At 39.6% G+C, this 14848-nt stretch overlaps 2 protein-coding genes across 11 annotated transcripts in view; one reads left to right on the forward strand and one right to left on the reverse strand.

Moving 5' to 3' along the window:
• PARG (poly(ADP-ribose) glycohydrolase) overlaps window positions 1-14848 on the reverse strand; it is a 131586-nt gene that overhangs the window by 116460 nt on the left and 278 nt on the right. The window contains exons 1-4 of one of the 10 annotated variants that reach the window (XR_007775087.1): window positions 11765-11967; window positions 11329-11395; window positions 7132-8145; window positions 1691-1877 (exon numbers count right to left, since the gene is read on the reverse strand). Coding sequence is in view for 9 of the 10 variants with exons in the window: in XM_050958564.1 (XP_050814521.1) it covers window positions 1691-1877; window positions 7132-8145; window positions 11329-11395; window positions 13774-14002 (1497 nt within the window). In the remaining variant the exon portion in view is untranslated. The other 9 variants (XM_050958567.1, XM_050958564.1, XM_050958568.1 and 6 more) reach the window with 9 other exon arrangements.
• Window positions 14388-14848, forward strand: part of TIMM23B (translocase of inner mitochondrial membrane 23 homolog B) — a 31668-nt gene continuing 31207 nt past the window's right edge. The window contains exon 1 of the mRNA XM_050958617.1: window positions 14388-14602. Coding sequence (XP_050814574.1) covers window positions 14494-14602 — 109 coding nt within the window. The 5' untranslated portion in view covers window positions 14388-14493. The remainder of the gene's footprint in view (window positions 14603-14848) is intronic.

Consider the following 14848-nt stretch of genomic DNA (forward strand, 5'->3'; position numbering starts at 1 on the left):
CCCAGCTTCTTCTCTGCGTCCGCCGGAAGCAGCGAGCAGGCTGACTTTGCTCCTTCCTGACCCCCTCTCACGCAAGGGCCATCAGCTGATCAGCAGGCCGGCAGGGATGGAGAGGAGGAGGAGGGGAAGGAACCCAGCACACTGCGGTAAGAGGCAGGGGAGCCGGCAGGACCAAGCTTCTGCCCCCTGCTCCTGGGAGGGGGAGGGTGGGCAGAGAAGAGGGGGCCAGGCCAGACTTTTAATGGCAGGCTGCTGCCTGTCAGAACTTCAGTAGCAGCAGTGTGCCATTAAAAAATTGGCTCGCGTGCCGTCTTCGGCATGCATGCCATAGGTTGCCAACTCCTGGACTGTATGATCATATTGTTTCCTTCTAGCCCAGGGGTAGGCAACCTATGGCACAGGTGCCGAAGGCGGCACGCAAGCTGATTTTCAATGGCACTCACACTGCCTGGGTCCTGGCCACTGGTCCGGAGTGCTTCTTAAACATTTAAATGAGGCTTCTTAAACATTTAAAAAACCTAATTTACTTTACATACAAGAATAGTTTAGTTATATATTATAGACTTATAGAAAGAGACCTTCTAAAAACGTTAAAATGTATTACTGGCACACGAAACCTTAAATTAGAGTGAATGAATGAAGACTCGGCACACCACTTCTGAAAGGTTGCCAGCCCCTTGTTCTAGCCTAACATTCTAAAATATAAAAATAAATATAAAATAAAGTGTCATCATTTCAACTTTTAGTGCACTTTGAAATAAATGTAATATATGCAATCATTCTAATGTCTGATCACCTGCTAGGGATTTTTTCCTCTAAAAATAACAAATACTGAAAGCTATTCTAAGCCAATATGGCTGGAAATTTACATACACAAAAGTCATACAATTATGGTTCCAAATGTAGCCATATTTATGTGCATGAATAACACATTCTATTATTGCACATGGTGATAACTAGTTGTGGATACAGTGGGAACCATATTTAAAATTCCTGACTTTTCTGATAGTACATTCTATTTATAACATTGCATTAACAGTTGAACACCTGATAGACCACATGCCTTTTAAGCAACACATAAGTCAAATAAACATCAGTTTACTGAGAACGAATGTGATTTTCTTTAGCTGTGCTTTTGTGACATGCTGCCAGTTTATCATATATTTTACTTTAACAGTTATTTTACGGTACATTATTTCAAAGAGAGCGAGAGAGAGAGAGAGACACACACACACACGTGCCAGGTTAGTATGGGATGCAAGACTAAAATTCCTTTAGACTCCTCTTCACTCATTCACTTTATCTTTTATACCTTGAATCCAAAATGGAGAAATTTTGAAAACAGAAAACATCAACCAATTCTAGCTACAGATACACATGCTGCAGCTCCCAGAACTTGGAAGTCAAATGGTGAGGCATAAACCTCTCTAAAAGAAAAGTTTGTCCCATAAGGGCCAGAGTCAAAATCTTAATCATATTTCTGCAGTCCTACTCAAACAAATTATAAGACCGCTGTATCACAGAAGGCAAGTCATCTTTAAGCATATTAGATACTCTAGCTAGCTTCCCATGAGAAGTCAAAAGTTTCCACAATCAGCTAAAGCTGCAAAACTGATAAATGGCAGGATATCTTATGCCATCAATTTAATAAGAAGGTTGTGTTTTCAAATATTATTTCGAATTATCATACTCTGATGGTCACTGTGTGATTGGTTGATGGTCTCAAATGAGGAAGACGAGCCCCACACATAGGCATTCTTCTCATCTCTTCAATAGGTGTCCCAAACCATTTCTTATTAGTTGGAAGTGAAGGTGGGATATATTTAGGAATCTTCCTTCCCGGCCTTGGGTGTTTGAATTCACAAGGTTCTTTCCTGCTGTTAAAATAAAAGGAATACATTGAAGCACATCTTATTTACAGTGGAAAACTCTACAGCTAAATGTATGTATTAACATTAGATTTCAAACTAAATTCGTGTCACTTAAGTAGTTTCTTTTCTAAAATCCTTTTAACTGCACCCAAAACACAGCAAAAGCTGAATCCAAAAACACTTTGTTTTCAGCAACATGTAGTTTTCCATAGCGTTTTGTTGCATATTCAACAGCAGAAAAGCCATCCTCAAAACTACTCCAAATATTGTAAACTTTATGGAATGGAACAGAGGCTTTGGTCCCATTATGGTCCTCATTAACAGGAGTCTCTAAGTATCAGTTTAATCATTAACTGTACATGTTCAATGCAATATTCTATTTATACATGATGAAAAGTACTTTTACCATATGAACCCATCAGGACACTGTAGCGGACAACAGCTCTCTCAAGATGACATTTACCCATACCACCAGCTCCCCAGACACTACTGGGGGTATGGAACATATTGACTTCTAAGTCAGTAGTTTGAATAGCCTTCATATTTGTCCTCAAACAGCAGCAAAACAGTTTCAGTGTATTCCACCTGTGTAATATGGCTTAAGGAGACATTGTAAAGACCTGGTACAAATCACCAGTTGTAGAACTTCAGAGCGATTACAGATCTCAGTATAATATACAAGCAACATCCTATCTGAATACCCAAACAAAAAGGTATCACGGTGGAGGCATAGACTGAGAGTTCAATCAGAAGTAGAGATGGATATTCAGAAGTGTTTGAGCATTCACAGCTGACATTAAAATCAATGGAAGCAGCAAATGCTCTTACACATTTCGAACTCCAGCTTTGCCTTTCTCCTTATGTAGTCATTTACAGGTAATGATTTACACCCACTTGGCATATGCATAAGTGACTAGACAAGCTGTAGGGCAATTGCGAATTGGGCCTAACACATAAGGGAAGATTATAGAAACAAGCTCAAACGTTGTTCTCTGTTACACTGGCATTACTTCAGACTTACACAGGTAATTTAGAACAATAATTTAACTTGATTTCTTGAAGCTGGCAGGGGCTAAACTAACCAAAGAATTTCCAGAAACAAGACTGATTTTGTGGAACACTTCATTATTTATTAACTCAGTGCCCAGAAGTCTGCTCAGTGTCCAACAGATACAAGAGAGAGCATCCTGAAGCTTTGTTTGAATCTAGATTTACTAACGTTATAACTATAATAAATTATATATAATATATACATTAACTGGTGAGGAAAGTCCCCTTGTGCAAGACTTATTTGTTATGGTAAGGTGAGCATCTCTACCAGACTATACAATGAAATACAGACTATCCAGAGATTTCTGTGCTAACCTATTTCATATAAAATCAACAGTTGTAATGGATGAGTGGCCATTTTTCCATGTTCTCATTAAAATCTGGTGTACTCATTCATTATCAGCCACTGGGGGGAAGGAAATCCCAGTTTGAACTTTCTTCAGAAGTCAAAAGATCAGCATAACAATTTTGACAAACTATATTACTAATTTCTTCTGTTAGATTAGACTTCCAAGAAATTCTGTTTATCAGATTTTAGCCAAGAAAATTGTTATAAATAAGCAAATGCCACCTGCAGAATGAATTTCTATTATCTAGTAACTTGAATCAAAGACTAAGTACAGAAAATTTCAAAAGTTTGAGAAAGTCCTGAAAAGTAAGGGCTTGTCTACACTGAGAGGTAGAGTAAAATAGAAACCGGGACTCAACCTTAAGTACAATGTGTACCATGAAGTAGTGACACTATAATCAAAGTGTTCACACAGTTGTTAGATACATACTAAAGAGCCAAGCCAGGAAGCAAAGTGTTGAATTATATTATTACTCAGTAAAAAAGTCAGAAGATGCCAAGTATTGTGTTTCCACCGAATAGGCATAGCATACAATACTCTTGCGAAGCAAGGTTACTGCTTCTTAAAAAATCAAGAGCTACTTCATTAAAAACTTACATTTCTATTTGCACAAGTGATTTTTACCAATTGCTGCTCTTTGCTATTGAGAACAGATGCAATGCCACTGGCAAAGATGTAGCTTAATATCTAGCTATAACAGAATATGTCATATAGTCAAGCAAAAAAACACTTCTCTGAACACAAATTTGTAGTTTATCCACTTTGTTGCTCAGAATTTACACTGGTGAAACTGAAATTAGAATGTGGCCCAAATTCATTCACTGTTCTCTCTGATCTAATTTCAACACAGCGTACAAAATCTTTTGGTTAAAGGGATCTGTTCTTCCCTCAACTCCATTAATGCCAATGGGAGTTACCTGCACTTGTTAAGGAGAAACAGACACTTTAGAAATTCAGCATTTTCAGTCACATCCTGCTTTTCATGTCTGTTGTCAGTGCAAGGTATACATTGGAATTAATAGCACATTTATGACACAATCCTGCAGAACGCAAATTCACAGACCAATTGTTTACTTTGTTTTCCATTTCCTTCTTACATTTTAAATTCTACAAGTAATAAAAAATTAGATCCATATGACGACATAATTATGGCAATACACCATCAGCTCTGTACTGTAAGTTCTCAGTATTCATTTGCACATTTTGAGGATAGCTAAAAACCCAATTACTACAGACCTGGCCAATAAATGGGCATGCTACCAATACAGCTTTTAAAATACTGATAGAGCTGTGGAAATAACATTTACTTTGGGAACATATGAAAGTATGTTGATTGAAGAAGAGATCAGATTCATTAAGAAGGATATGCCGCAATTCCACTTAGCCAGAATTGTTGAACAGCAAACTCCAACAAGTCTCTCTGTATAATTTACTAACACAGTTCAATAACCCTAAAGGTTTGAAAAAAAGCTATACAAATTGCCACTTCTCCAGACTGTGTGTGTCTGCATGAGATCCATTCGTCTTCACAACCTACTACTTCTCCAAATGTTACTTGATGAACAACAGAATTTTAAGTAGGCAGCTATTTCTGAAGAAACTGATTTATGGCCAGAATACACGACTCTCATATTCAGTTTCTTTTTTTAATAGAAAAAAATATTGATAAAAGGTCATTTTAGACAACATTGTTCAAGATTTCAGCTCTCCTATATTTTTAGCCACAGCATAACACCGGAGTGCTGCATTCTGCAAGTACTTTTCTTAAAAAAAAACAGAGAATATGTCCCCACATAAAGTGAAGAATTTGTAACCTATATGCCTTATCAGGGACCAGACTCTGCACAATAAACACCCTCAACTCACACTGATTTCAATAAGGAGGCACAGATCCCCACTACTACTTCAACTCAGACCCTACTACCATGAGAAATAGAGACAGAGCCAACACTCTGAATTTCAATTTTTGTAAGTTTGGCTCTGAAACGCAAACACTTTTTTAAAAAATGTAGTTCTTTCATCCTTAGCAGTGACTGGATGACTAGCAGAGAACATCATTGTAAATGGGGAAGAAAAGGAGGCTAAAATGGGGCGGGGGAGAAAATAAGTTAAGAATTACTTAGGCTTGTCTACACTTACAGCGCTGCACCAGTGCAGCTGCGCTGTTGTAGCATTTAGTGGATTTTCCGCACCCCTGAGCAACACAGTTATGTCAACATAAGTTTGCAGTGTAGTCCAGGGCTTAGAAAATCTAGATGTCTTCAAGTCATCTGGGTCTGATGTAATATATCTTAGAATACTTAGGAATTGGCTGAAGAGATCCCTCAGCCATTAGTTATCATCTTTGAGAATTTGTGGAAGAGAGGAGAGATATCAGAGAACTGGAAAAGGACAAATACAGTATCTATACAAAGGGGAATAAGGACAACCCAAGGAATTATAGACCAGTCAACTTAACTTGGTTGTCCAGAAAGATAATGGAGCAAACAAACAATCAATTTGTAAGCACCTAGAACAAAATAAGGTAATAAGTAACAGTCAACATGGATTCCCGAAGAACAATTAATGCTTTTGATACTGTCTCACATGACCTCCTCAAAAACAAACTAGAGAAATATAAACTAGACAAATCTATTATAAAGCGTGTGCACCTCTTTGAGGCAGCTTGTGTTTTTGCTGTATTTTTATAGCACCTAGCACAATGAGGTCTTGATCCATGACTAGGACTTCTATGCTTTATGGTAATACAAAAAAAAAAAATTAACAGCAAGCACCATCATCACTACATTTCCCCAATTATGAATATCTTTTTCAATGTTTCCTGGACTGAAATTTTCTGTATTAGTCTCAACCCAAAGCTGGATATTTTGGTAATTTTGAGCAAAATTAAGTCAGCTTTTTTTTTTTTTAAGCTGAGTAATGTAAGCACTGAAAAAAACAAACAAAAAACAAACAAATGCCCTTCCCCCATATATTCTGATTGAATTTTGTAGCTTCTGCCTTCTTTGCATTAGATGAATGCACATACAAAAATCTAACATCTTTTTTTAATATTGATCATTGACAAAGGACCAATTGAAGTTTGAAGGAAATCTTCTTGATCAGTGGCTTACATTCTTTACCCAAACACCTCAAAAATAGATTATCAGTGTATTTAAGGATTGGTCCACTGGATCTCTTTAAAAGCACATAAGAGCTACTAAATTGTATTAGATTGTTATAGATCAGTAGGCCAGATTCATCCTTGCTATAAAGCTATTGATTTCAATGGAATTACACTAGGAATTTCATTTGGTCCTATGATCATACTAATGTTTTAGAAAGAAAAATTTCACTTGTATTCAAGCTCATATATGTAACATGCAGAAGTCATTCCACAATTCACAGTACTCGTTTGTCAAGAGATATCAAAAGAAAATATGTACCATCTCTTTATTTTAGAAGAACCCTACTATTACAATTTACTAAACAATGAATAGTAAAGCTACTCTTTGTCAAAGATGTCCTGTGCCAGCATGTGTTTCCATGTATTAAAATCTAATTATTCTAAACAATTTCTTGACAAGATATACAGAGAAACACTTTGCATTACTCTGGCTTTAGAAGGTCAATATTAATTCCTGACCTTAATATTTCTTCTGTGTTCTAGAATTGGCACAAGACAAGCTGTTATTTTGTAATCTTGAAAGAAGGTTATATAAACATTTCTGAACTCATCTGCTGTTTTTAAATCAATGGTTTCTTCACTTTTATGTATAATTTTGCAAACCTGCTTAGAGGATAATAAAATGTCTACTGTGCTATTACTGAAGAGAAATATATTTAAAAGGGAAAGAAGGAAGAGGACAAACAAAGGTTACCTTTTCTCCTCTGTTCTGGGTATCCTCATGAAATGGGCAGTGATTTTCGAGTCCTTCTTCCCACAGTGTTTTGCACCTTTGCATTCTGATGAAAGAGCGGGAGAGATCCCATATGACTTCGTATGCAATTCATCCTCTTTGACAGAGTCATCCGTCCCCTCAAAATGGAGGTTATATCGAGCACCTTCACAAAATTTGGAAGAAAACTGTGACCTTCTCAACTCTGGGTCAGTGTTTCCCCGCTGAAACCTGGAAGATTTGCTTGTAGCTTTTGATGTGTCAACATCCTCTTGCTCATCAAGAAATGGACTTGTTTCTTCATCAGCTTCTGAGCCCTGGCAGCTATTCTTGGCATTATCTACATCCATTGGTGACTCCGGTTCACTTTCTTTCTCAAAAGCATGCGAATCTCCTGAACTACTTTGATATTTGTTTGGTTTTCCTGGACCTCCGATATCAGATACATAGGTATCACTGCAAACATCTGAAAGTGGGCTTTCGGGAACTACATCCACCTCATCTTGCTCACTAGTCACACAGACTACGTGGACAGGATTGCAGCTCTTTAGCTGCTGTGGATTACATGAAGTCACTTTTCCTTCTGTTTCACTGTCTTTTGATGGATGTTTTGTATTTGCCATCTTCACAGACCTGCCTGGTGATAATTTCCTTTGAGTCCAATTGTCACTATTTTCTTCACTACCTCTGTGAACCTGCTTGCCAGTTTTGTGCATGTGATCAATATTGGCATTTTTAAACTGATCTCCAGACCGGGTCCCTTTAACAGGCTCTATTTCTGATGGCTGATCTCTGCATGGCCCCTCTGCCTCCCATTTACACAGGTTGCCAGTCTGAGGCAGATTTACAAGTTTCGTACTCATTTCCACAGATTTTGTTGGATAGCTTTGTGGACAAATATTCTCTAGCTTTTTAACATCATGCTCACACAAGTTATCCTTTTTAACAGAAGTCATCTTGGGATCTGCTCCTGTGCTATTAGTTTTGCCCTGCAAACTGTGGAAGAAAAGATTTGGAAAGCTGGGTTTAACTATTTCTTGCAAAATGAAATTCTTATTTGTAGATTTAAAGACCAGAGGGACTACTACAACCATGTAAGACTAACCACAGAATTTTACCCCAGTGATACCAGCAGTAAAGTCCAATAACTTACAGCTAAACTAGAGTATATCTTTTAAAAAGATAACATGTCTCACTTTAAAGGTTCCAAGAGAGATGATGAATTAGCTACTTCTCTCAGTCATCTGTTCCAGTGGTTGATCATCCTCATAGTCAAAATGTCACATCTTACTTCCATTTAAATTTTTCTATCTTCACTTTCCATCCACTAAAACTTGTTATGCCTTTTCTGCCATCTTGAAGACCCTCCTAAATGAGGTCTCTTTTCTGTCAGTATAGGTCATTCAAGGCCATGATCAACTCACCTCTTAACCCTGTTTTTGATAATCTAAATACAATATGATTTAACTAGCTCAGTTTAAGCCATGTTTCCCAGACCTCAAATCATTTTTGTATCTTTTCTCTGAACATTCAGCAATTTTTCTACACACATTTAAAAGTATGGATACCAGAACTGGACATAATAATTTAGTTGTTTCCTCACCAATGTCATAGATACCTCTGCTCCTACTCCATATACATCCAGTTTATACATTTATGCATAATAATTTTTCCATCTGGCAGTCCTAAACAGTCTGCAGTTTAATAAAAAGTGATATTTACTAAATGTGTTATTATTTTACAGCTAAGTCAGTTCTAGACTAAATATTACACTAAGAGTAAACAGAGACATGATCTGCTGATTAAATATCAGGCCTGTGAGTCAAAAGACTTAGTTTATATTCCCAGCATGCACCCAAGCAGCAGTGGACAAGTCACTTCACCTTTCTGTGCCTACATGTGCTCATTTGTAAATCTGTATAAACACACATATCTACAACAAAGAGACGTAAAACTAAACAAATATTTATAAAGCACTTTAAGATCTTCAGATAGAAGGTTCTATTATAGAATTGTCTATAAGTAACATAGATCAAATGTTAGACTGTACTTTGTTAGGTTTTTCCCTAACATTTCATCACCTAAAAGATAAAAAAAAAAAGGGAAATTACTGATTGTTACAGTTTATAAACTCTTTGACTAAACACATTTTGATAAGCTACTGAAAGTCAGCAGCCCCCTTAATAAATGATAATATTCTTCTGTTCTTAGAAGATAGTATGGATGAATAAATGGATTACCTGTTGTGTACTATGAACTAAGCAAGCCAAATAAACAGGATAAATGGACCACTGCTCAAGACCTGACACTGAAAGCACAGAAGCTACAAGAACACTAGTTACAACTAAAAAGAGTTTGGTGACTTTCATCTTACAATATTCACATCCACATCCACTACTTCGTATACCTACAGCAGTTTCTCTACTCACTGATATTTCTGATAATATTACTGTCTACTTCTCAAGAAATGGCTACTTAAAATAACAAAATATTGAAATAACACTGTCAACTTAAAAGAAAACCTTTTAGCTGAATTTTTAACATAGTATTGCCACAAGTAACACCTATGCTGACTACAGCTGAAAGAGACTAGTGGGGGGGGGGGGGACTTTTTTTTTAATGTGTACATTTGACAGCATTTATATATGGAAATGTGTCATTTTCCACTGCAGAGAAAGTCAGGACCCCATCCTGCAAGCTGTTCCATGTGGGAACAGAACTCTACCTGGGTAGAACAGCTTGCAGAAACTCAACATTCCCTCCTTGTACAAGTCTTTAAAATAGGAGCAGAAGTCATAAAAATTGGCAGAAGGACTGTGGGACAGGTATATGGACCATTCACTATTTATTCATTATTTTTTAAACTCACTAGGTTTCAAGTTAACCATGTCCCTTTAAAGGCCTCACATTATTCCAAATTCTCTTTCTAGCTGTGGCTCTACAGACTCTCATTCCATCCTTAATTCACCTTTTTGTGTCCAGTATTTCACCACATATGATGCATGATATCGCACAGCAATCTGAGACCCTGAAATACCCAGACACAAAGGGCACCACTTTATCAGTCACTTAAACAGGAAAAGCAAGGAAATTCTGTTAATTTTATCATCATAGCTGTCAATTTTCTTTTCCAGTGCTTTTTTTGTTATTGTGGAAAATAAACCCATTGACATGATAATTATGGGAATGGAACAGTTATTTTCTGCTGAAAAGATTGCCTGATATTACTTCATACCAGACACCACATAAATTAAACCTTTGTGGGTTTAGTTATGTTTTAGGTAGCATACTTAATAGCTTGTACCAGCAGAATGATGAAGACTGTACATCAAGTTTGCCTTTATTTGTAATAGTGATGCTGTCACACCAGCCTATGAATAAGTTTATGAAAGCAAGATTGGGCATTCACACTCAGCAAGGAGAGTATGCTCCAAACTAAACCCAGATGTGAGCAGCTACAACTTGATCACAGTCAATGGAGATGCACCATCTTATATCAGAACTGAATATGATCCTAAAAGCTGTAGGAATAGCAACACTTACTTGCTGAAAACAGGATTACACCAAGAGCTTTGATTTATTAATGCTCTAGGTCAGGGATCGGCAACTGGCGGCATGCGAACCGATTTTTAGTGACACTCTGCTGCCAGCTGGGGTCCCAGGCACCGACTCAGCTCAGCCTGCCGCTGGCCTGGATGAACAGAACCCCAGACTGGTAGCAGGCTGAGCGAGGCAGGAGCCGGCAGAAAGAAGGAGTCCCAGCTTCTGGCCCCCTTCAGCCCGCTGCCAGCCTGGGATACCAGCTGCCGGCCCCACTCACCTCGCTGCACTATTATTTACTTTACATACAACAATAGTTTAGTTATATAATATAGACTTATAGAGAGAGACCACCTAAAAATGTTAAAATGTATTACTGGCACGTGAAACGTTAAATTACTGTGAATAAATGAAGACTTGGCACCCCACTTCTGAAAGGTTGCCAACCCCTGCTCTATATTATACCAAAATGAAAGCAGATCCATATCTACAATAGTCCTACTTCTATCCTGGAATAAAATGATTACATTATTAAGTTATAATAAATCTTCTGACCCAAATCCTCTTTAGAGACAGTTAAAAGAATTGTTCCATTAATTAAAAAAAAATCTTTCAAGCAGTTTATATTATAGGTTTTACCTCTTTAACTCTGTTGTCTTGGGTCCTTTATTCTCCATCCAAGTGGTAATTGTCCTTTGTTTGTAAACTGAAAAACCATAATATGTATATTATGACACAAATTGCAATATTACCCAAAACTATGAAGTTTACATTTTGTATTAGCTACAAGTAAAACATCTAAATTAAGTTTTCATTACCATAACTGCTTCGGGTATCATCCAGACTAATGATGTAACATTACATCAGATATAGATTTCACATCTGTAATTAGCTCTTGTATTCCCTATAAACTCCAGGCTTGCTTTTAGGGTACAGTCACAGATTTCTTTCTTCCCCTTCCTCCCTATCCCAGGATTATCTGCAAAGCAGGGTAAGTGCATTGGCTACTTAGTATTCACAATGAATACAAAGTAATTGGCTGGACTCAATGGAGTGGGTTGGAAAATTACCTTACCCATACTGCTGCTCTTGATGTATTCACTTCTGAGACATGAAAATCAGATGCTTCTGTATCTTTAGCTATTAGTGCCAACATACGCCTTTAGTATATGGGAAAAAGACACACTCTGGATCTTTACATAGCAAAATGAAGATAGTCAATCTTGCTTCTCTTCTGCCACCACTGCTCCAAATAAAACTACTCTTGAAAATTATACTGGCATAGCTCTGTCAATCAGGGGTGTAAAAAACCACGTAGCTATGGTGTAGAAAATTACATAGCTATGCCGACATAATCCCCAAAGCAGACACAGCTACATTGAAAGAAGAGAGTTTCTGACAATTCAGTTAACATTTTGAGGGATGCCTACCCCAACAGGAAAATCTCTTCTGTCAGTGCAGGCTACGTCTACTATATGGGATTATACTGACACAGTCTATGTCATGCACACATACCCCATCAGCAGTGAACACTGACAGACACATTCTAGCCACTGAACTTTCAGAATGTGTGGGGCAGGGGGAGAAGTCAAGAAGGGGTGGAACAAGATCCTCAACACTCCCACTAAGTTGAACTTCCCTTGCCCTTCATACAATTTTACTATCATATCGTACTTGACTGATAAAGCCAATTTGTGCACATAATACAATGAAACTTGGGCCTTGTAATACTGAAAGTATTAAAAATGAGCTGGAACAGCTTTAGTTTATGCACTTAGTAGTTCCAAAGTTCAAAACAGAGAATGCATGCAACTTGTCTATTTGGGTTAATCTATTTCTTTTCTTCTTTGTGAGCGACCAACCCACCCATCCTTTCATACCAGAAAATTTCTTGAAATGTATATCCAGTTTTAGGAGGGACAGCATTTAAAATTTGTACTTTCAAGTGTATGTAACTGAATGCTACAATTTTTATTGTTATTTTATATTTTAGTATTATGCAGGTAAGATAGCACATAAGGAAAGGTAGAAGAGAATCATTTCTTATTAACCAAAATCTTCCAAGAAAAATCTGATTTCTAAACCTGAAGTAGAATTTTAAATTCAAAACATATAACAAATATATAGATTGTCAATAACCTTCATAACTGGATTGCTGCTAAAAAGCCCCCAGGTATGATGGTACAACCCAGCAAGACTTAAATCTTCACCTTGATACAATCCACTGCATAAAGCATTTAGTTGGAGCCTGTTAACTAACTGGGCTACTCCAGTAAACAATCTGACGTTCTGGTGGAATAAAAACCTGCAGAGCAGCCAAGAAACTCAGCAAGCTGCAAGTCACAGAGTTCGTAATTTGTTGGGGTGCAGTACTTTCCCTCCTCTGACTTCATTTCTACTCTGTCCATATCCCTGTCTTTTTCTTTTCATTCATCTCTACAACAACCAAATCTCATCACTGCAATGGCCTCCAATATTTAAATCTGACAGCCATTACTTCCTGTAATCCCCATGGATAAACATGATTTGGATGACCATTTGGATGACCACATCTGGATGAACATGAGAAACTTTTGGCTATTTAAACATGTGAATTCCTTATAATTTAACATAAGCATTTCTCTCCATTAAATTCATCACGCAGATAGCACTTTAAATATTTGAAAAGTGGTCAGTTTTCTAACTAGGTTAACTGATGCTCTCAATATACATCTAGCAAAACTATTTTATGAAAGATTATAAAAAGTATCAAATCTTAACAAGTCTAGCTCCACGAAAAAAGGGAGAAATTAACTCTTTCTATAGGCAAGATGGTGACAAGTAGGGAGTATTAGTGAAGACACCATTTGCCCTGTTTATTTAAAGTACATGAAAGTAAACAAAACAATCAGAAGACTGAACAACATACTTGTCTCTGTGCACTTAGTAAAACCTTGGCTTCTCCGATGAACATGGAGGCGAGGGAATCAGTTACACACACATTCAGGGAAAGGCTTGTCCCCTCACACCAAGTCAAACAGGAGATGAAAAACAGCCACACAAAGATACACACAAGAACGTGAAAAGCAGGCGGGTGGCACAAACCTTTGTTCCCCACCGTGGCTGCCAAGCTTTGGCTACTACCGCTGCTTCTGGGCCCTCGTTCCCGAGGGGGAGGGGGAGATGGAGGAGGAGGAGGAGGAGGCGGAGGCTGCAGTGTCCCTTTTCTGCCCAAAGAAGGGGGCTGCTCTTCCTCCGAGCCGGGGGTGGGGGATGCGGGGGGGTCCAACCTGACTCTCTTGCTGGGGGGTTCACACTCAGCCCCTGCACTCATGCTTAGGAGACCCCCCCGCTCCGCGCACCCCCAAACGCGCTGCGGCGCTGGGCTCACCGGGGGGCAGAGGCAGCCCCCAAAGGAGAGAAGTCAGGGGCCCTTCCCCTCCACATCCTCCCGCTGCTCAAGGCGCGTGGGGGGTCGGGAGCAGCCCTCCCACACCCCAGACCTTCCGGGGAGCAGCGAGCGGACAAGGAACACGGACCAGCACGAGGGCTGCACTCAGGTCAATGGGGGAGCAGCTGCCACTGCCACACACCTCAAAATGTCTCCCCCTCTCCCCATAGCAACAGTTCCTCCGTCACCCCGCCTCCTTAGACCGTAAAGCAACATGCCCCGGGCGTCGTAAAGCGGAACAGGAGACGCGAAAGCTGCGGCGCTGAGGACTCGCTTTACGGCAGCAGTAACAGCGGGCGAGAGAGGGGGCGTCGGGGAGGTTGTTCGTTGTTGGTTGGCTCGGTCAGGGCCAGGCCCTGTCCAAAGGCGGCTGCATGGAGGGCGGCGGTGGCAACTCGAAGGGCTCAGGCCTTGGCGGCCTGTTCGGCGCTGGAGGAGCCGGGGGCCCGGGCTATTCCCACGCGGACCTGGCCGGGGTGCCGTGTGAGTATCCGCCGGCCGGGCCCGGCGTCCTGCCCTTCCCGCCACGCTCGGCCGGGAGCTCCCCCCCCGCCTCCCCAATAGCCCCGGGGACGGGCGGGAGTCGAGGCCACGGGGCAGAACCGGGCACACGGGCGGGCTGTAGTGAGGGGGAAATGGGGAAGCTGGCGGCGCAGTAACCGCGGGAACATCCGCAGTAACCTTCCCGCGGGGGGGGCGCCCTCCCTCGCCCCCCCCTCGCCCCAGTGC

Source organism: Gopherus flavomarginatus, chromosome 6, assembly GCF_025201925.1.
Source record: "Gopherus flavomarginatus isolate rGopFla2 chromosome 6, rGopFla2.mat.asm, whole genome shotgun sequence".
NCBI classification, from domain to species: Eukaryota; Metazoa; Chordata; order Testudines; family Testudinidae; genus Gopherus; species Gopherus flavomarginatus.